At 50.1% G+C, this 21190-nt stretch overlaps 1 protein-coding gene and 1 long non-coding RNA gene across 5 annotated transcripts in view; one reads left to right on the top strand and one right to left on the bottom strand.

Moving 5' to 3' along the window:
* LOC132229956 (uncharacterized) overlaps nt 1-21190 on the top strand; it is a 24323-nt gene continuing 3133 nt past the window's right edge. Inside the window, exons 1-2 of one of the 3 annotated variants that reach the window (XR_009451771.1) lie at nt 1-114; nt 18236-18318. This is a non-coding gene — a long non-coding RNA (uncharacterized LOC132229956). Of the gene's footprint in view, nt 115-17262; nt 17374-17449; nt 18319-21190 lie in introns of those variants that run through there. The other 2 variants (XR_009451770.1, XR_009451769.1) reach the window with 2 other exon arrangements.
* Nucleotides 9714-21190, bottom strand: part of LOC132229953 (cystatin-B-like) — a 20743-nt gene continuing 9266 nt past the window's right edge. Inside the window, exons 1-3 of one of the 2 annotated variants that reach the window (XM_059686664.1) lie at nt 12825-13016; nt 10861-10962; nt 9714-10083 (exon numbers count right to left, since the gene is read on the bottom strand). In XM_059686664.1, the coding sequence (XP_059542647.1) occupies nt 9955-10083; nt 10861-10962; nt 12825-12905 (312 nt within the window). In that variant the 5' untranslated portion in view covers nt 12906-13016 and the 3' untranslated portion in view covers nt 9714-9954. Of the gene's footprint in view, nt 10084-10860; nt 10963-12824; nt 13017-21190 lie in introns of those variants that run through there. The other variant, XM_059686665.1, reaches the window with a different exon arrangement.

Genomic DNA, 21190 nt, shown 5'->3' on the forward strand with positions numbered 1-21190 from the left:
GCTCAGCAGAGTTGTCCCTGGTACCAGGGTCTCTCAGTGGCGATCGCCCCGGTTCCGCGGGTGCAGCTCCCCGCTGAGATCCAGCTGGCCCAGCGCCTGGCGGGGAACGAGCAGGTGACCCGGGTCCGGGCGGTGAGGAAGCTCCCTGCTCTGGCCTGCCCTCTCTTATTCTCTCCTTTGATGGCCAACCTCTGTGCTCAGGGCTCAGCGGGATCATGAGGGCAGTGACTGCCCTGTTGCAAGGTTCTGCTGGCCCCAGCTGTAGAGGGAAGCCCTTCGCAGCAGGGATGCAGCTTGCAGGCCTCACGCACACCGGGCTGCAGCAGCCAGTGAAGCCTGTCTCATGCCGGGTGGACCGCTGAGTGTGTTGCTTGTTGTGAGGCCGCCTTTCCTGCACAGGAGGAACTAGGAAGGACCATCTCCCAGCTCCTCCATGCTTTTCAAACCACAGAGCACGTGAGTATCCTTACCCCTTGGGAAGGCCAGAACCACCGAGTCAGTAGCTTCCACACACAGAAGCCTGGGTTCTAAGATCTAGAGCAAGAGAGAAGTCCCCATTGCAGCTGGTGTCTGCTGGTGCTTATGTGTGAGACAGTTCAACTCGTGTTAACACATGTACCTAAAATACACTCAGCTCAAAAGTCCAAAGGGCTAATACTCTACATTTTATTTATTTATTTGTTTGTTTATTTATTTACTTATATAAAATATATTTTTATTGATTTCAGACAGGAAGGGAGAGGGAAATAGAGAGAAACATCAATGATAGAGAGAATCACTGGTCAACTGCCTCCTGCTCACCCCCTCCTGGGGATCAAGCCCAAACCCAGGCATGTGCTCTTGACCAGAATCAAACCACAGGCCGATTCTCTATCCACTGAGCCAAACCTGATGGGGCAATACCCTACATTTTAAAATTAAAGTGGCAAGCTGGTGTGGTGTTACCAAGCTGCTGCACTGACTCTCATCTGTTGGTTGTGAAGTTTGTCAGTGAGCTTTTCCTCTTCTGACCACGATCAGCAGTTCTCAACACTGCCGCTAGCCCATGGGGTCACTTGGGGGTCTTTAGAGTCTTTTTTTAAATTAAATCTTTATTGTTTACTTTATTACACTTGTTCCTCTTTTTTCCCCCCATAGCTCCCCTCCACCCGGTTCCCACCACCCTCTGCCCTTACCCCCCCCCCACTGTCCTTATCCATATGCGTATGATTTTTGTCCAGTCTCTTCCCGCACCCCCGCACCCCTTTCCCCCATGAGAATAGTCAGTCCACTTTCTTTCTATGCCCTGATTCTATTATATTCATCAGTTTATTCTGTTTGATTATTTATTCACTTGATTTTTAGATTCACTTGTTGATAGATTTGTATTTGTTGTTCATAATTTGTATCTTTCCCTTTTTCTTCTTCTTCCTCTTCTAAAAGGATACCTTTCAGCATTTCATATAATACTGGTTTGGTTGTGATGAACTCCTTTAGCTTTTTCTTATCTGTGAAGCTCTTTATTTGACCTTCAATTCTGAATGATAGCTTTGCTGGATAAAGTAATCTTGGTTGTAGGTTCTTGGTATTCATCACTTTGAATATTTCTTGCTACTCTCTTCTGGCCTTATAGTGTCTGTTGAGAAATCAGCTTACAGTCAAATGGGTACTCCCTTGTAGGTAACTAACTATTTTTCTCTTGCTGCTTTTAAGATTCTCTCTTTGTCTTTTGCTCTTGGCATTTTAATTATGATGTGTCTTCCTGTGGTCCTCTTTTGGATTCCTTTTGTTTGGAGTTCTCTGCACTTCCTGGACTTGTAAGTCTATTTCTTTCACCAGGTAGGGGAAGTTTTCTGTCATTAATTCTTCAAATAGATTTTCAATATCTTGCTCTCTCTCTTCTTCTGGCACCCCCATAATTCGGATGTGGGTACACTTGAAGTTGTCCCAGAGGCTCCTTACACTATCTTCATATTTTTGGATTCTTTTTTCTTTTTGTTTTTCTGGTTGGGTGTTTTTTGCTTCTTCCTATTTCAGATCTTTGACTTGATTCTTGCGATCCTCTAGTCTGCTGTTGGAACTCTGTATAATATTCTTTATTTCAGTCAGCATATGCTTAATTTCTAGTTGGTCCTTTTTCATAACCTCAAGGGTCTCACGAGATTTCTTGAGGATCTCACTAAATTTATTGGCGGTTTCTAGAAAATCTTGAATAACTTATAAGTGTGGTTTTGAACTCTATATCCAGTAGTTTGCTTTCCTCCATTTCTGTCATTTGTGGCCTGTTTCTTTGTCTCCGCATTTTTTTATGCTTCCCTGTGATGATAGAGTGGATTTCTGTGCTAGGTGTCCTATAGGGCCCAGTTGCTCAGCCTCTCCAATTACCTGAGGTGGACACTCTTGGTGCACCCCTTTGTGGGCTTTGTGCTCAGTCTTGTTGTAGTTAAGCCTTGTTTGTTGTAGGTATCACTGAGAGGAACTGACCTCCAGGCCAATTGTCTGTGAGAATCAGCTGTGTCTGCGGTGGGAGAACTTCGGTGTTGGAGACACCCTTCTGGGGCAAGACTTACTTCAGTGGGGCTTTGGTGCTCACTGAGTCTGCCCCCTGAGTGTGTCCCTTATGGATCTGAGGAGTTGTAATCTGGATGGTCCCACTCTGAACACTGGGTACACTGGCTCTTAGATCTCTAAGGAGGTGCTAATTTAGCCTCTGCCTGAGGCTACCCAGCAGGAGAGATCTGCAGATTCCTCTTCTTTGCTTGGGGTTTGGAGGTGCCCAGATGAGGCCCACCTGTGAAGCAATGCAAGCTTCTGTGGGTCCTTGGGCCTTCTTTTGGAAGTTCTGGGTCTCTCTGACCCAGCTGCAGTTTGTTAGGTGATTTTCAGATTGCAAAGGGCCATGCGTTTCATATGCAAAAGCCTCTGTGCACAGCTTGGGTGGGGCGGGGTCTCAGGGGATCAACAGGGCGGAGCAAACAACTATGACTGCTCCTCAGGCCTACCCTAAGAGGCCCCACGTCTCAGTGTCCTGGTAATCGCTGCAAACACCTCGAGAAAGCCGCCCTCGAGTTACGACCGATGCCAGACAGTCCAGTTTCTCCCCTCTGAGTCTGGGTCCCCAGAGACTCACCTGGAACTGGAATTCAGAGCAGTCAGGAGCTTCAGACTCCCTCCCGATTGAAAAAGACAACCACGTCCTCTGTTGCCAGCCCTTTCCATGTTCGCCTCTGTACCTCTGCACTTTACTTCCGCACCTCCTCTGAGTCTCAGTGTGCTTTTCTCTTCTCTTCTAGTTGTAGAATTTCCACTCAGCCAGCCTTCCTGTGGTTCTGGATGATGTCCGTTTTGTCTTTTAGTTGTATTTTTGAAGTGGTGTGCAAGGCAGCAATTTCCAGTGTTTACCTATGTGGCCATCTGGGTTTAGTCTCTTTAGAGTCTTTTTTTCCCCCCATTTTTTAAATTAAATCTTTATTGTTCAGATTATTACATTTGTTCCTCTTTTTTCCCCCCATAACTCCCCTCCTCCCAGTTCCCGCCCCACCCTCTGCACTCACTCCCCACCCACTGTCCTCATCCATAGGTGCACGATTTTTTTCCAGTCTCTTACCACATCTCCCACACCCCTTTCCCCCCCAAGAATAGGAGTCCATTCCCTTTTTATGTCCCTGATTCTATTATAATCACCAGTTCATTCTGTTCATCAGATTATTTATTCACTTGATTCTTAGATTCACTTGTTGATAGATGCATATTTGTTGTTCATAATTTGTATCTTTACCTTTTTCTTTCTCTTCCTCTTCTTAAAGGATACCTTTCAGCATTTCATATAATACTGGTTTGGTGGTGATGAACTCCTTTAGCTTTTTCTTATCTGTGAAGCTCTTTATCTGACCTTCAATTCTGAATGATAACTTTGCTGGATAAAGTAATCTTGGTTGTAGGTTCTTGGCATTCATCACTTTGAATATTTCTTGCCACTCCCTTCTGGCCTGCAAAGTTTCTGTTGAGAAATCCGCTGACAGTCGTATGGGTATTCCCTTGTATGTAACTGACTTTCTTTCTCTTGCTGCTTTTAAGATTCTCTCTTTGTCTTTTGCTCTTGGCATTTTAATTATGATGTGTCTTGGTGTGGTCCTCTTTGGATTCCTTTTGTTTGGGGTTCTCTGCGCTTCCTGGACCTGTAAGTCTATTTCTTTCACCAGGTAGGGGAAGTTTTCTGTCATTATTTCTTCAAATAGGTTTTCAATATCTTGCTCTCTCTCATCTTCTGGCACCTCTATAATTCTGATGTTGGTGTGCTTGAAGCTGTCCCAGAGGCTCCTTACACTATCTTCGTATTTTCGGATTCTTTTTTCATTTTGCTTTTCCGGTTGGATGTTTTTTGCTTCTTCCTATTTCAGATCTTTGACTTGATTCTTGCGATCCTCTGGTCTGCTGTTGGGTGTCTGTATAATAGTCTTTATTTCAGTCAGTGTATGCTTAATTTCTAGTTGGTTCTTTATCACAACATCGAGGGTCTCATTAGATTTCTTGAGGATCTCACTACATTTATCGGTAGTTTTTAGAAATTTATTGAAAGACCTTAAAAGTGTGGTTTTGAGCTCTATATCTTCCATTTCTGACATCTGCTTCCTGTTTCTTTGTCTTTGCATTTTTTATGCTTTCTTGGTGCAACTCCTAGTGGTCTCTATGCGCAGTGTTGTTGTAGTTAAGCTTAGATTGTTGTAGGTAATACTGGCGGGGATTTGACCTCCAGGCCAACTGGCTGTGAGAATCAGCTGTGTCTGCAGTGAGAGAACTTCTGTCCCCTAGGGAGGTGCTAATCTAGCCTTTGCCTGAGGCTATCCGGCAAATGGCTATGTGCAGGGCTTGGGTGGGGCGGGTCGCACGGGATCAACAGGGTGGGCCGGAGCGAGCAGTTATGGCTGCTCTCAGTCCCGTCCCCAGGGGCTCTGCCTCTCTGAGTCCCAGCAACTGCTGCAAACCTTGGAGAGAAAGCTGCCTTCAAGTTCCGACCGAAGCCAGACAGCCCCTCTTCTCCTGTTTGAGTCTGGGTCCCTAAAGACTCGCCCGGATCTGGAGCTCAGAGTTTTCAACTCCCTCCCGATTGAAAACGCCAACCGCGCCCTCAGCCACCAGTCTGCTCTGCATGCACTCCGCACCTTAGTATTTGACTTCAGCACTGCACCTCCTCTGAGTTTCGGTATGCGTTTCTGTTTCCTCCTAGTTGTAGGACTTCCACTCAGCCAGCGTTCCTGTGGTTCTGGGTGATGTCCGTTCCGTCTTTTAGTTGTATTTTTGAAGTGGTTGTTCGAGGCAGCAAACTCCTGTGTTAACCTATGCCGCCATCTTGGTTCCCCTCATCTCGGGCATCTTAATCTGCTCTTTAGAGTCTTGATGTCCAGACCCTCCTGTCCTTAAATGGACTCTGAGGGCGCGGCCTAGGCACCAGCATTTGCCTCCCTCTGTTGCTCTAAGGGTAGCCAGCGCCGAGGAGCATCACTGGCATAGGCACTAGGACCATTGCTAGTGGTTTAGTTCAGACTTAAATAGGCAAAGGATCAAAATTTACTGGGGGGCATGCACAGAAATCACAGAAACTCCTTTCTCAACTTGGCAGAGTCTCACTGCATTCGAGTCATTAGTGGAGGAGAATATCTACCTTCTGTACTTTCACCTCCTCAGAACCTGCAGAAGCGTCTGCTCAGCAAAAGGCAAAGTATGGAGTGTTCACCTAGTGACACTGGAAGGAGTCAGTGAACGCAGGCCCCTCCAGTGCTGAACCATCTGATCGGCTCTTTGCTGTTGGGGAAGCCTTAACGGGAGAAAAGAGATGCCCTTTGTGTCCTGATGTCAGGGTGTGGGCAGGGCTGGTTTCTCCGGAGGCCTCTTTCTTCGGCATGAAGACGCTGTCTTCTCCCTGTGTCCTCACGTGATTGCCCCTCCGTGTCTGTGTCCTGATCGCATCTTATAAGGACACAGTCTGATTGGATGAAGTCCCACAAGGTGACCTTGTTGTGTCTTAACTACCTCTTTAAAGACCATATCTATAATAATAATCCACACTATTAAAATACAAATATGCTAATTGATAGTACCTTTGCTACACCTTAAGCAACGCCCACCATCCAAGCAGAGTGACTGTATGCAAATTAACCCAATCAAGATGGCGGCCAGCATCCATGGAGCTGGAGCAAGCAGGAGGCTTGGTTGCCACAATGATGGAGGAAGCCAAGCTTCCCCTCTGCAGCGGCCAGCTCTGAGCTCCACTCAAAGCAACAACGTTTCAATTATAGAAGGTCAATAAACCCCAGATACCTGCTTTCAGCTGGCCGTGGCCACGGAGCTTGAGTGAGCAGTAGTCTTCCCTCCTGGCCGCCCTGGCCGGCTCTGAGCTCCTCTCAAAGCTACAAAGTTTCAATTATAGAAGGTAAATAAATCCCAGAGTAAAAAAAAAAAGAAAAAAAGCAGAGGCTGGGAGCTTCCGTTGCGGGGCTTGGCCTGCCTGAAAACGGCCCTCAGCCCCTCTCCCAGACTGGCCAGGAACCCCAGTGGGACCCCCCCACCCTAAAGGGGGTGTGGCCAGTGTGAAAACAGCCATCAGCCCCTCACCCAGGCTGGCCAGGCACCCCAGTGGGGAACCCCACCCTGAAAGGGGTGTGACCAGCTGCAAATAGCCATCAGCCCCTCATCCAGGCTGGCTGGGACCCTAGTGGGGACCCCCACCCTGAAGGGGGCATGACCAGCCTGCAAACTCCCATCAGCCCCTCACTCAGGCTGGCCAGGCACCCCAGCGGGACCCCCACCCTGATCCGGGACACCCTTCAGGTCAAACCCCCGGCCCCCACCATGAGCCAGGCCTCTATCCTATATAATGAAAGGGTAATATGAAAACTGACCCTAACAGCAGAATGACTGTGAATGACTGGTCACTATGACACACAATGACCACCAGGGGGCAGACGCTCAATGCAGGAGCTGCCCCCTAGTAGTCAGTGTGCTACCACAGGGGGAACTCTGCTTAGCCACAAGCCAGGATGATGGCTGCCAGTAGTGGTGGTGGGAACCTTTCCCGCCTTCTCAGCAGCACTAAGGATGTCCAACTGCAGCTTAGGCCTGCTCCCTGCTGGCAAGAAGACATCCACCGAGGACTGCTGGTCTGCCAGAGGGATGTCTGACTGCCAGCTTGGGACCGATCCCCTAGGGAGCGGGCCTAAGCCAGCAGGTGGACATCCTCTGAGGGGTCCCGGACTGCAAGAGGGCAAAGGCTGGGCTGAGGGACACCACCAAGTACACAACTTTTTGTGCAACGGTCTTCTAGTCTATAATAATAAAAACGTAATATGCTAAGTAGACCAGAGGTCTGGACGAAGCTGGGGCTGCCAGGGAAGCCCAGGTCCTGGGTGCCAGAGGGAAGCTGGTGCTGGCAGTCAGGGGAAGAAAAGCCTACTCTTACATGAATTTTCATGCATTGGGCCTCTAGTATACATTATATACATATATTTTATATATATATATATATATATATATATATATATATATATATATATATATATATATATATATATTGATTTCAGAGAGAGAGAGAGGGAGAGAAACATCAATGATGATAAACATCGATTGTCTGCCTCCTACAAACACCCTCACTGGGGATGCAGCCTGCAATCTTGGCATGTGCCCTGTCCTAGAATCAGGCTGACCTGGTTCATAGGTCAATGCTCAACCATTGAACCATGCTGGCCAGGCAAATATCTCCCTCTTAAAGAAAGGGCCTGCCTTGCCCTGCCCATCATGCCCCAAGTCCTCTGCCCACCAACCCACTCTAGTGCCATACCCACTCCGGGTTCCTGCAAGACCTGCCGTGGGATCAGGAGGGAGGGGCTCTCTTTCCTGGCCCATCCCTGCTAGATTGTGAGGACAAGCTCTGGTCATCCATCAGGTGTCACTGCCCCTTCTGGGTTCTAATTCCTTCACACCTGGGTGGTGACAGCTCTGGTCCTACTAGCCCAGCAGGTACTATACACCCTCCCACATTTTGTAGATAAATCCTCAGGTCATCCCCAAGTAACAGGCTTTGTGAGAAAGGCAAGGAGAGGGCGGGAGGCTGCGAGATCTGCTTTGTGTCTGAAGCGCCTGACTCTGCCTTTCAAACCCACGCTGACCGCCCTGTGCTGCTTAGCGGTCCCTGCCTGGACAGCTGGAGAGTTAGGGCCTGTGACTCTCAAGGGCGGGCGGGTCCCTTTATCGCTGTCTTCTTGGTGCTGGGGAAATAGATGGCACTGACCAGTGACTTGAGTGCTTAGTAAAAGGGGTGGGGTGGTCAGCACCCCAGGACGACACAGAGAGAAGGGGCGCCATTACTAGCTTAGCCTGAAGGGCTCACTGGCAGGCCAAGTACCAGGACCCAAAAAGCATCCTGTAGAAGAGAGGTCGCTGCCAGGAGACCCCGAGGTGGTCCCTGCAGCAAGTGCTGGAGAACGAATGGCGAGGGCGAACCCACAGGTCAGCACCCAGAGTCCAGGGTGGGCAGAGGAGAGGCTGGGCAGATGGAAGAGCGCAAGCCCAGCACTGGTTCCCCAAATCCTCTGCCAAGGGGTTCCCCAGACTGGCTCTGTTTGACTGTCTTGTGCTATGTTTTCAGTGAGGTGAAATTCACAGGAAGTAAGTACACCTGAGTCACTTCAATTGCACAGCCCAGGGCATTTGTACCTCCCAGCTTTGTGTAACTGTCTCCCCTTTCCTGTCACAGATGCCTCATCACCCTGGGCCCAACCCACACCTGTTAAGCAATCACCCATTTCTAACCAGGCGGAGCAGGGCATGGCTGTCAGCTCTGCTTAGCCCCCTCAATGCCGTCTCCCCTGCCGGTCCCTGAAAGTCCCAGGTGGGAACTGTGTTCCATCTTCTGTTCAGTGCAGAGTCGCTTGACATGAAGAGGGTGTTATGAACGTTTTATTCTTCCAGTTCATGGAGGGATGTGGACGCACACAGCTCACTGTGCAGAGATTTCTCACCTCTGCTCTCCAGGCTCCTCATGACCTCAGGTCACAGACAAAATGCCACATGCCCCAGGGGAGCCGAGTGGGTTTCAGGAATGTCAGACCGACTTTAACCCTCAGGAACACATATTCTACCTTGACCCTGAGCCACACAGATAGAAATTTCACCAGTCATTACTCCTATGATGTCAGGGGCCCTCTTTTTAATCTATTTCACACAAACACGGGGCAAACCAACCAGGCACTGACAGCACTGACGGGCAGGACCCTGTTGAAACGGGCCCTTCCAGAGGCTCAGGCTTTGAGCAGGTGCCGCAGCTCAGGGATGAGCGGCACCGCCTCCCAGGCCTCTGGTTCTGAGCAGCTGTGCAGCAGGATTGCGCAACAATTTGGACCCTGCCGTGTCATTGCTGCTACGGAAACAGTGTGACTGAGCACACCTAGAACGCATGGTCTAGACCCGGGTTTACTCACATCCTTTTACTTAAGGGGGCAACCGAGGCCTGGAGACAGGACGCAGAGTCCACGCAGCGGAGTCCAGAGCTGTAGTTGGAGCGACTCCTGGGGTCCTAGGTCGACCACCCACTTGCTCGGACCTGGGGCAGCCCCGCTGGGCTCTCCTGCTCAGGTGGAGGGCTTCAGGCCCAGGGCGTGGCCATGAAAGACCTTTGTAAACACGTCTATATGGTGGTTATGGTTTCAGATGAAGAAAAAAACCCACAGCAAAGGAAGAAATTTGCAAAAACTTCAAAATGTATTTATTTAGGGATCATCTAAGCCCTCTTGGAAAGCAATTTAGTTAAGATCATTGATTGGGAGGAAAATCACGCTGTTAAAGTCAGAAGCAGAGACACCAGATTGGTGCAGAGCAGCCCCAGCGAAAGTGCACAGATTAGAGACTTCGTACATTTCTGACTCCAACATGAGAACACGTGACAGAGAACCACGTGGTGAAGGTTCAGTTCAAAATCCAGAACTAGAAATAGTCCAGCTCATCATGCTTGGTCTTGTTGGTCTGATAACTGTCCAAGGCCAAGGCCTTGTTTTCCTGAGGGAGACTTTCAAACACTCGAAGGTGCACGAAGTCATTATCTGCAACTTGAACCTGCAAAGAGAGAGTCGAGTGAGGGGGGCAGGTGCTGCCTCTAACCCCATGTCCCTGTGCCTGGCGGACTGTGTGAGAAAGGCCCTGAGAGCCTGGAGGCCAGTCCCTTCAGGGCAGCGGTTCTCAACCTGTGGGTCGCAACCCCTTTGGTGGTCGAACGACCCTTTCACAGGCGTCGCCTAAGACCATCCTGCATATCATATATTTACATTACGATTCATAACAGTATCAACATGACAGTTATGAAGTAGCAACGAAAATAATTTTATGGTTGGGACACAACAAGAGGAACTGTATTTAAAGGGCCAGAGGTTGAGAACCACTGCTTCGGGGCATTCCCATCTTCCTCTTTTGGGTGTAGCAGGTGCCCATCACCCCAGCCAGCACCCCTGGCACGCTACATTCCCTCCACACAGCCCTTAGTTGCCTGCAAGGCTCAGTCCTCTCCTCCATGGAGGCCTGCAGGAGTGCATGCACACTCCTTTTATTTTATTATTTTAAAAACATTTTTATTGATTTTTTAGAGAGAGGGAGAGGTACATCGACTGATTGCCTTCTGCATGCGCCCCAACTGAGGCCAGGGATCCAACCTGCAACCCAGGTACCTCCCCTTGACCAGGAATCAAACCCGAGGCCCTTTGGTGTGCAGGCTGACGCTCTATCCAATCAGCCACACCAGCTAGGGCTACAGGAACCCCCTACGCACCCCTGTCCTGGCCCCTGTAAGTCCCCCATTTCCCCACATCTGCATGAGCACCCCTGTAGCGGACACTCCACCTTGATGAAGTAGTTAGTCCCCGCGACCACCTGGCTCATGTACTCTGTGGCCTTGAAAGTGGGGTACTTCTTGTTTTCCTTCTCCTCCAGCTGGGACTTCACCTAGGGGACAGGAGAGAGGGGAACTCAGTGTCTTCCTTCCTGCAAGAGTGACTGACACGGGAGCTGCGGCCTCATGTCAAATGTTACAAACTGACCTCTAAGGCCACCCTTTACGGATTATTCCTCGCAATGCAGGACCAAGCCTGTCAAAGCTGTGGCTGGCATGAGGCCTGTGGCCTGCCTGCACCTTCAGGGAGGGGCCCTAACCAGGGATAAGAATGGAGGGAGAATGGAGTCAGCAGCTGACAGGAGGGAGGGTCAGGAAGGGAGAAGGCAGGCCCCTCCTGCCGCTCCTGTGCCCTCTGCATGGGGCCGGCAGGGTTCTCACTGCAGGCCTACTTGTGTCTCAGTGCTTACCTGTCATGCAAGGTGCCATGTCTGGTCCACAGGGATCTGACCCTGTGTACGGTGGACAAGCCTACGGGGATGAGTGACACACACAAACGCACAGGGGAGTCTGGGAAGGAATGGCCTCCCTCTTGGCCTGTTTCAGGAGTGGAGGCAGGAAAGCAGGAATGGTGAGAAGACCCAAATGCAGGCGATGGGACTGGGCATGTGGCAGCCTCCAGGCCCTGCCCGTGGTGACAGTTCACTGCTAGTACTGTGGACCGGGAGAAAGACGGGCTGTACTAGAGCCAAGGGGAGCAGGAAAGGCCTGGGGATGGCGAGGAAGTTGCCAGTTACCACCCTCAAGGGGCCAGGAGACTGCAGAGGGCCAGGGAATCCAAGGTCGGGACTGGTGGGCACTACTTGAGGCGGCTGAGCCAGAATTTGGGACTTTGACATCCTCTGGCCAGGGCTCCCTCTCTGACCTCTGTTCTCCACACCTGCAGCCCAGAGAGCTAGGGGAGGATCAGTACCTGAGGCAGCAAGAGGGTGTCCCTGCCCTGTCCTCTAGGAGCCACAGGCAAAGCCCTGCCCTCAGAACTGCCTCCCAGCGGCCATGGTGACCGCCCTCTTACTTGTCACTTTCAAGTGACAGCACCTCATCAGGGAGCCCGGAGACAGCCACTCCTCTCTCCTGAGCTGATGCGCGTTCACAGTTCACGGAGCAAGTGAGGAATTCCTTAGGCCTGGGACCCGGGAACCCCAGGAGAGGCTGGGCTCCGGAGCCGCCTGGGAGAGGAACCTCACCAAACCTGGCTGACCACGCAGTCCCTACAAATTCATCATTTTCAAAGACTGACTCACCATCCTTGACTGTGGTCAGATGGTCTAAAGTTTAGACCATCTCATTAGTCGACAGAGCCAAATATCAACAGGACAACAATTGAAATTTCTTTTGAGAGCCAAATTTTTTTAAACTTAAACTATATAGGTAGGTACATTGTTATTAACTTAATTAGGGTCCTCCTAAGGCTGAGGAAGAGCCACACTCAAGGGGCCAAAGAGCTGCATGTGCCTCTCGAGCCGCAGTTTGCTGACCACGGGGTTAGGGAAGCTGCAGGTTTGTTTGACTTTGTGTCCTCTCAGAACCTGAGCCTTCCTGTGGCCCCACCCTCCCACCTTCCCCAGAACCTTCGGTGAAGGCCCCCAGTGATGCCCACTTTACAGAAGAGGAAACTGAGGCACAGAGGTCAAGCGCTGCCCAGGGTCTGAACCAGGCTCTGCCTCTGCATCCCAGCCTGGTGTCTGTTTTTGTGTTACTTGCACAAGGAGCACTGGAAGAAGGCAGAGCGGAAGTTAGGACCCTGCAGACCCTGCCCCAGCTTCACTGACGGGAACCGCCCGAGGACAAGCACACCAGGCCCTTCCCTCTAGACGCCTGTCCCAGCGTCCATACCCTCCGCGTCCTGGCGGGCGCTGCTCCTGTGCGGACAGGGCGGGACCCGACCCGGACTAGGGGGTACCGGGCCGCCTACCTTGTCGGCGATGGCCTGGATCTTGGCTGTGGCAGGCCGGGTTTCGGAGGTCCCACCAAGCGTAGGCACGGGAGCGCTCATGGCGGAGCAGCGGGCACAGAGCACCAGGCACAGAAGGGAAGAGCAGCAGGCACAGAGCAGTGGCCTGTCAGTGTGATTAGCAGTGAAGGCAGAGCAAGGGTTTTAACTGTGAGCACCGCCCTCTGTCGCAAGTCCAGGGCTCAGGTGTGCCGGGAGGGCGGTCGGGTGGGAGGGGCGGGACGCTAACACCGGTTCGGGGTGGGGTGGGGTGGGGTTGAGGCGGGGTGGGGTGGGGTGGGGTGGGGTGGGGGCAACAAGTGGGGTAGGGCTGAGGGAACTGGGCGAGGGACGGGCATCTTGCACAACCTGGTCCTTGCGGAGGACTAGCCTGGGCCCGCCGGCGTGCGCTGCAGTGCGTGTGCCCTGTTTGGTGTTGGTCTTATTGGCCGCGGAGACACGCTGCGGAGGTATCCGGCTCTGCGCGCCTCCAAAAGGTGCCACTTTCGCTTGTGGATAATGTTGAGCAGAGGGCGATCAAGACCCAGCCATGGGGTGGGGAGGACTTCCACCTCTCCCTCATGGCATTCAGGAAAGGCCCTGGCCGGGGTGGCTCAGTCCTTTGTAGCTTTCTCCTGTGCACCAAAGGGTCCTGGGATCAACTTCGGGTTCCATATCCCCTGGGGCCCTTAACTGGAGACAACTGATCAATGTTTCTCTCTCACATTATGTTTCTCTCTTGCTCTCCCTCTCCCCACCTCTCTCTAAAATAAAGGGGGGAACAAAAAATAAAATGATTATATTAAAATCATGTAGGTGGGGAGCCTGGTCCAGAAAGAGAGCAAAGATCAGAGATAACTTTTTAAAATCTGAGACTCACCTGCGTGGCAGGGCAGACAGCTGGTTACCAAACATCTGCTCTTCCATCTTCCTGTGATTTGTCCTCCTCCCCTGTGATCTGCAAACCCACACCCCGAGCCTTAGCTCTGGAAGCTATGACCTCCGCTGCCACATGGCCTGCAGGGCAGGTTCCAGGTGGGAGAGACCCAGAGATGAGTGGGAGCTGGACCTGAGAGTCCCCAAGAGCAGGAGGGAGAGAAGTCTGTGCCCACTGGGCTCCAGAAGTAGCTGGGGACAGAGACTGCCAGGGCATCTTGGAGTCCAGGACCAGACCTGCCTGGCCTCACTCCCAGTGCATGGGACTGCTTTGCACTTCTCATCTGCAAGACCTGGTCCAGCACCCACCTTGCACCAGCGTGTAATCCAGGGACAGAGTGAAGGGCTGATGTGTGTGAACAGAGGAGGCACAAGGGAGTCCGGTGATGAGATGCCTACCAGGGCCTCAGGTTGGGGTGAGAGTGGCATTCCAGCTGCACCCCCTCCCCCATCCAGTGCTGCACCTCAGGGGATTCTGGGCCTCTCCCACCACTGGGTGCTGACTGCAGGATCAGGCCTTCTGTAGGCTCCTTGCAGAACCCAGTAGGAGTGGCCCATGAGCAGGTAAGTGGGAGAGGCCAGCTTTTCCTGTACCTGACAAGGGAAGAGCCTGGTTTGTAATTCAGGGAAGGGTGGGAGGCCAGGTGTGGAATGGAAGGAGAGACCCCTACAATTCAGTTATAATTGAATGAATGAATGAATGTGTGAATGAAAAAGGGGCTACATAGCAGACCTGATAAGCTCTGGGCACTGGTTGGTAAGCCTGAAAGTGACCACAAAGGTGATTCCTTCATAAATTCCTAGTTGGGCAGGTCTTGGGGGTAATCACATCCTAGGCTAGCTGTGGGCAACCCCTTGCACCCATGCCAAACATGGCATGCCAGTAACATTTGCTGGCACACTAAACCCTCTCATAATCTTCCATTTAAAATTTTTGTGAACAGATGAATGACTTAAATGTTCAATTACAAGTAACTGGCAAGACACTTGATGTTACATTTGGTTTCATAAAGGCTTTTGAAAAGAAACTGGACGTCTTTCAGAGGGATGTGGATGGTGAGAGATTTAGATATTTCCCAAAACTCAAGAGGCACATCAAAGACCTCCCAAAGACCTTCTGTCAAAGCCTTCAAAAGCTCTTTTTAAACATCATCGAGTCAACTATTGAGCAGTACTTCTCAAGATTTGCGAAATTCGGAGAAATGGAAGAGACAGCAAAATTCATGAGGTTTCCAGATAGCATGAAACTGGAGGAACTAAACTTACAAATGTTTTCATGGATAGACATAGCTGACTTTGAAATGCAATTGATTGAATTTCAGAGTAGCTCAATTTGGAAGCAGAAATTTATTGACCTTAAAGTTGACTTGGAAAACATTGAAAGAAAGGGATTAGAGACAGGAGTACCAGAGAGAAGTGTTGAAAATGAACTATTGAGGACTTGGAATGCGATTCCAGAAAATTTTTTCTGTTTCAAAAACTTGGCAACAGCGTAACTCTCCATGTTTTCATCCACATACATTTGTGAATCTTTGTTCTCAGTGATTAATTGTGTTAAGTCTCGTAATAGGAATAGCCTGATGGATGAAAGTAGTAGCTTGTGCATATCTCTGAAGATCATGAAATATAAACCTGATGTAAAATCTCTGTCATCAGTGATGCAGCAGCAAAAGTCCCACTGATAATATCAAACGGAGTCATAAAGTTTTCTGTCAGAGTATCAGTGTACGTGTATACATTAAAAAATAAATGTATTTTTCATCATCATATACTGTGTTTGTGTCACTTGAATGCATTTTATTATTTCTTCAAGCTTCTTCACATATGTATAGCTTAAGAGATATCAAGTAGGCGTATCATGTTCTCAAAAAATTAGGGTTGGCATGCAAGAGAATTTTGAGTCAGAGATTTTGCCGGTTTTGGCATGCATTCACAAAAAGGTTGCCCGTGGCCTGTAGCTTCCTTAATGAAAGGACAATCTTTCCCGTAAGCAGCCCTGCCCATTGTTCTTATGCATCTAGAATCAGATACCTTTGACAAGTCCGGGTCAATTTCTTTCCCAAACCCCTTGGAGGCATAGCCACATTGGCACCAGTTATGCTGCTGCCCACATACCATCTCTACTTACTGGAAATGTTAACTACCCTATACTCACTAATGTAAAGGAAGTGGGTGCTTCTCCATTTTGCTTCCTGGTAGTCGACCTCTTCCACGTGTTGTCCCAGCTCCTTGCTGGGCGGTAAGTGTGGCCTGTGTGTCTCCACCTGGAGAGGATTCTGGAAGCCTCCTCCCGGTGTCCCCTGGACTCCCTCTGTACGGCCTTTCCCTGTGCTGATTTGCTTTGTGTCCCTTTGCCATAATAGATCGTAGCCCTCCATCCTCGTAGCCCAGTGGATCCACAGGCTTGGGGTTCCTGACACGTGGCCCTTCACAGAAAAAAATCTGCTGAGTCCATTCTGCATGAACATAAACACTACATTGTCACACCTAAGAAAATACACAATTATTCTGCACTATAATCCAACATCCAGTCCATATGCAAGCTCTCCCAATTGACCCCCAAATGACATAGAGCTTTTTCTTTGAACAGGGATCCAATCAAGATTTGTATATGCATGGGGGGCAGAAGGGAGGGGGGCAAGAGATCAACCAAAGGACTTGTATGCATGCATATAAGCATAACCAATGGACATAAGACACTGGGGGGTAGGGGACGCCAGGTGATTGTCAAGGGCGGGGGGAAAAAAGGGACACATATGTAATACCCTTTGTAATACTGTAAGCAATAAAAAAAATTTTTTTAAAAATATTTGTATATGCAAATATGTAAAAGAGTACATCCCCTCCTTTATCTAGGCATTCATTCCTTCCTTCATCCATGACTTCAACTCTATGAAAATTTCAGGACGGTTGTCTTGCAAACTGTCCCAGACTAGGGTCGTGATTGTCTTCCTGTGCACCGTGCTCAGCCTTCCTGTGTCCTGACAGCTAGGTGCAGCCCTGAAGGCTGGATGAGGGTCAGGTTTGAATGCCCACAGGTGCGGCTGCTGCGTGGGAGACCCCCCACCCCACGCCCACAGTGGCCGGCCATTTGGGGCGGGGACTGATAGCTTGGACCACCTTTCTTTAGCCCTTGTGCCATTTTCTGATGACTTTCACCCTGAATCAATGATTCACTGGGGGCTGCACAGAGTTTTCTCCAATTCTTCCATTCCTTCTATCTGTGCTCGCCGGCTTTCTGTCATCAACCAGGTTAAACTACCGCCCCCTTAAAAGGCAGGCACAGGTTTAGTGACCTTTTATTTACAGCTGTCTAGAGCTGTCATTGCGGTCTCCGGCCACTACGGGGCGATGGTATACGGCCGTGGAGTGGCCCTCCCTAGTGCTGGACCTCAGACAGAGCGTCCAGGTGAAGAGCAGCGGCGCTGTCCCTGGTACCTGGGTATCTCAGTGGTGATAGCCATGGTTCCGTGGGTGCAGCTCCCCGCTGAGATCCAGCTTGTGCAGAGTCTGGCGGGGAACGAGCAGGTGACTCGGGACCAGGCGGTGAGGAGGCTCCGGAAATACATCGTCATCAGGACTCAGTGGCCTGCAGGTTGGCGCGTGGCCTGCGGGGCCGCCTTGGGGACTGGGCCTGCCAGGTGGGGGCCGGTGGTGATCCAGGCTGGGTGGCCTCCGAACCACGTGGTCCGGCGCGCCTATGGTGGTATTTCCACTGCCCCTCCCCGAGGCATTTGTCACTTGTCAGTAATGGTCCTTGTGTAATTGTTGGGTTGTCATTTGAGTTTCACTGTAGCGTACGCCCCGCGAGAGCAGAGAACATGCTTGCTAACTGGTCTGTGTAACAGAGGTTCTCAAAGTGTGGCACCCCATCGGCAACTGCAGCATCGCCGAGACGTTTGTTGGAAAGGCAGTTTCTTGGTCTCTTCCCAGCCTTGATGGGTCAGAAACTGGCCGTAGGGTCCGCGATCCGTGTGTTACAAGCCCCCAAGTGATTCTAACACTGGTGCTCAGGTCTGAGAACCACTGCTCACTGAACACAGTGCCAGACACAGGAACTCAGTCACTATTTTGAGGGATTTTATGTGTCTTCGTCCTGTACTGGCCCGATGACTTAACCTTTTCTTTTGAAATTTGGAGTGTAATGCAGAAAAGTGCACCAACCCCAAGTGTGACGCTGGATGAATTATCCCCCGAAGATAGCCAGCCACCATCCAACTCAGGACATAGTGACTCACTCAGTTTTGAATCTCCAAAAACGTACAGTGCCTGCTACTTGGAGATGCTCAGTTTTTATTGAAAGGATGAAATGGCAGTTGCCTGGGGGAGTCCCTGCGGGCCCAGGTCCAGTGGGTTCCGAGTTAGAAGGATGTCTTGAGAGGAGAGGGAAGGTCCCTTTGTTCCTGGTACTAAAAGGCTGGGGTCCACTTAGTATGAGTGTTGCTGTTTTGATGCAGGTGGTTTCACTCATGACGAGCTGCTGCAGGTGTGGAAAGGACTGTTTTATTGCATGTGGATGCAGGACAAGCCGCTCCTCCAGGTGAGCGTATGGGAAGGAATGCCGGGAGCCGGTCCATCCTTGCTGTTTCAAGGGACCTGGCATATATGGCATACTGTTCTTAATAAGTTTGCTCACCTTCTTAGCACTATGTGTTTTAATCAAGGTCACCTCTCTGAGAAAGGTTGTTTCCCCAGGTAGGGATTTTCCCCTGAAGTTAGGGAGGGGATAAAACCCCTTAACTAAGTGCCAGGCGGGGAATTAATCACTTTAACTACGAACAATCATGGTTAAGCTACATAATCTTTACTCCCTGGAATGGAGTTAAGAAACGCCCTAACCTTTGCAATAGAAATTGACAGGATTAAAATCAACTAGTATAAATACAGATGTAACAAAACAATAAACACCAGAACTTCACTAGAGAACCTGAACAGAACTTGGCTGGAGATCCTGGCTAGAGATCCTGGCTAGTCTGCTGATCAACTGAACCCTGTCTCCGTGTCATTCCTTCTTCGCCGACTCCGTCCACACCTTTGGGGACCCCTGGACCTGCTGGGGTTGGACCCCAGCATCTGGCGCCCGAACAGGGACCCCTTAGGTAAGCCGCCCCGCACTCGGGATGGATAGGACTCCACCATAGAAAGAGGGTGGATAGTCTTCGCCGACTCCGTCCACACCTTTGGGGATCCCTGGACCTGCTGGGGTTGGACCCCAGCATCTGGCGCCCAAACAGGGACCCCTAGGTAAGCCCCACTCTCGGGATGGATAGGACTCCACCGTAGGAAGAGGGTGGATAGTCTTCGCTGACTCCGTCCACACCTTTGGGAACCCCTGGAACAGGATTCCCCTAGGTAAGCTCCCCCCCCCCCATTGAGAACCCCACACTCGGGACGGATAGGACTCCACCAGGGTACTGCAGACCCCCCTATAGAGGATAAGTAGGGTAAGAAGGTGGATAGTACAGAACTTAGATTGAGAAGATGTGCCATACTGAGTCCAAAGAAAGAAGACTCTGTATTGATCTTTAGATTAAGAAGATGTGCCATACTGAGTCTAAAGAAATAAGACTCTGTATTGATCTTTTAACACATATGCTTGCTAGCAGAGGAATTAAGGTTACTCCCAGTCAGACAGAACGTTTTCCACAAGTATGTCCATGCTTTTTTGAGGAAGGAAAGGTAAATGTAAAGGCATGGGAGGAGGTAGGCCCAAGGAGCCTTATCCTTAACCTCACTGCAGCCTTTCCACCCCAGGAAAGTGCAGGATTGGCAAGCTCTCCCTGGGGTGATAGATCAGGACTCAGGTAATAGCGGAAAGCGCCAATCCTACTCTTAAAATGGATACAAGAGAGCATTTGGGGTTTTCTTTTTAATGCCTGCTTTTAAAAAATAAAAAAGGGGGAATTTGCCGGGAGCTGGTCCATCCTTGCTGTTTCAAGGGACCTGGCATATATGGCATACTGTTCTTAATATGTTTGCTCACCTTCTTGGCACTATGTGTTTTAACCAAGGTCCCCTCTCTGAGAAAGGTTGTTTCTCCAGGTAGGGATTTTCCTCTGAAGTTAGGGAGGGGATAAAACCCCTTAACTAAGTGCCAGGCAGGGAATTAATCACTTTAACTATGAACAATCATGCTTAAGCTACATAATCTTTACTCCCTGGAATGGAGATAAGAAACGCCCTAACCTTTGGAATAGAGATTGATAGGATTGGAATCAACTGGTATAAATACAGATGCAACAAGACAACAGGACACAGAACCTAGACACAGAACCTAGAGACAGAACTTAGTGAGAGAACATGGCAAAAGATCCTGGACAGAAACTGGCCACAGAACCTAGAGACAGAACCTGGCTACAGAACCTGGATAGAACATGGCAAGAGAACCTGACTAGAACATGGCTACAGAACCTGGCTGGAGATCCTACACAGAACTTGGCTGGAGATCCTTGCTAGATATCCTGGCTAGGCTGCTGATCAACTGAACTCTGTCTCCGTGTCATTCCCTCTTCACCGACTCTGTCCACACCTTTGGGGACCCCTGGACCCGCTGGGGTGGGACCCCGGCAAAGGAAGAGGAAGCTTGAGCAGCAGCGTCAGTGGGAGGCCAGCGGGGCGTGCGGTTGACTCTGGGCGAAGTTTACAGCTTTTTCCTTCCGCTTTATTTATTTATTTCTTTATTTATTTATTTATTTATTTATTAGAGGTCCGCTGCAGGAATTTGTGCACTGGTGGGATCCCTCGGCCTGGCGGGCAATTGGGCCGTCTCACCCAGTCCCGATCAGACCGACTGACATGGGGAGGGAATGCAGGAGGTTGGCTGGCTGTGGGAAGGTGGCTGTGGGAGCACATGGACCACCCCCTGTGGTGGTCAGTGCCCATCATAGCTACCGGCCAGTCCTCCACGCATAACAGTCACTTGGGCTTTCATATATATAGATTTATTAATATCAGGAAGGTGAGGGCCTTTGTTCAGAGAGGGTCTTATATTTGAGTTGAGCACAATAGCCCCACAAGTGCTCATCAGTGCAAGTCAGCGCCCGGGTGAAGCCTGGGTTATCTGTCTGGTGTTTGTGAGAGATCACCAACAGCCCTAAATGATGGAAACCAAGGAAGAGCATCTAAGTCCTCTGAGGCACAAATTTCTGCTGCAGCCGTTTAAACGTGTCTTTCCTTAAAAACAAAACTATTTTTTAGAGCAGTTTTAATTTACAGAAAAACTGAGAGGAAGGTACAGAAGTTTCCCAATGTTATGGGTTGACTCAGCAAGATAGACCACCGACTCAGAATTTAAATTTAGGAACCCTTATTAAGCTGGCCAGCTATCTGCAGTTCCAGCACCCGCCTAAGCAAAGGCGGAACTGCAGCAATGACTGCAAGCATTACAGCCTATTTATTGGCAAAAACTACAA

Source organism: Myotis daubentonii, chromosome 3, assembly GCF_963259705.1.
Source record: "Myotis daubentonii chromosome 3, mMyoDau2.1, whole genome shotgun sequence".
Lineage (NCBI taxonomy): Eukaryota > Metazoa > Chordata > Mammalia > Chiroptera > Vespertilionidae > Myotis > Myotis daubentonii.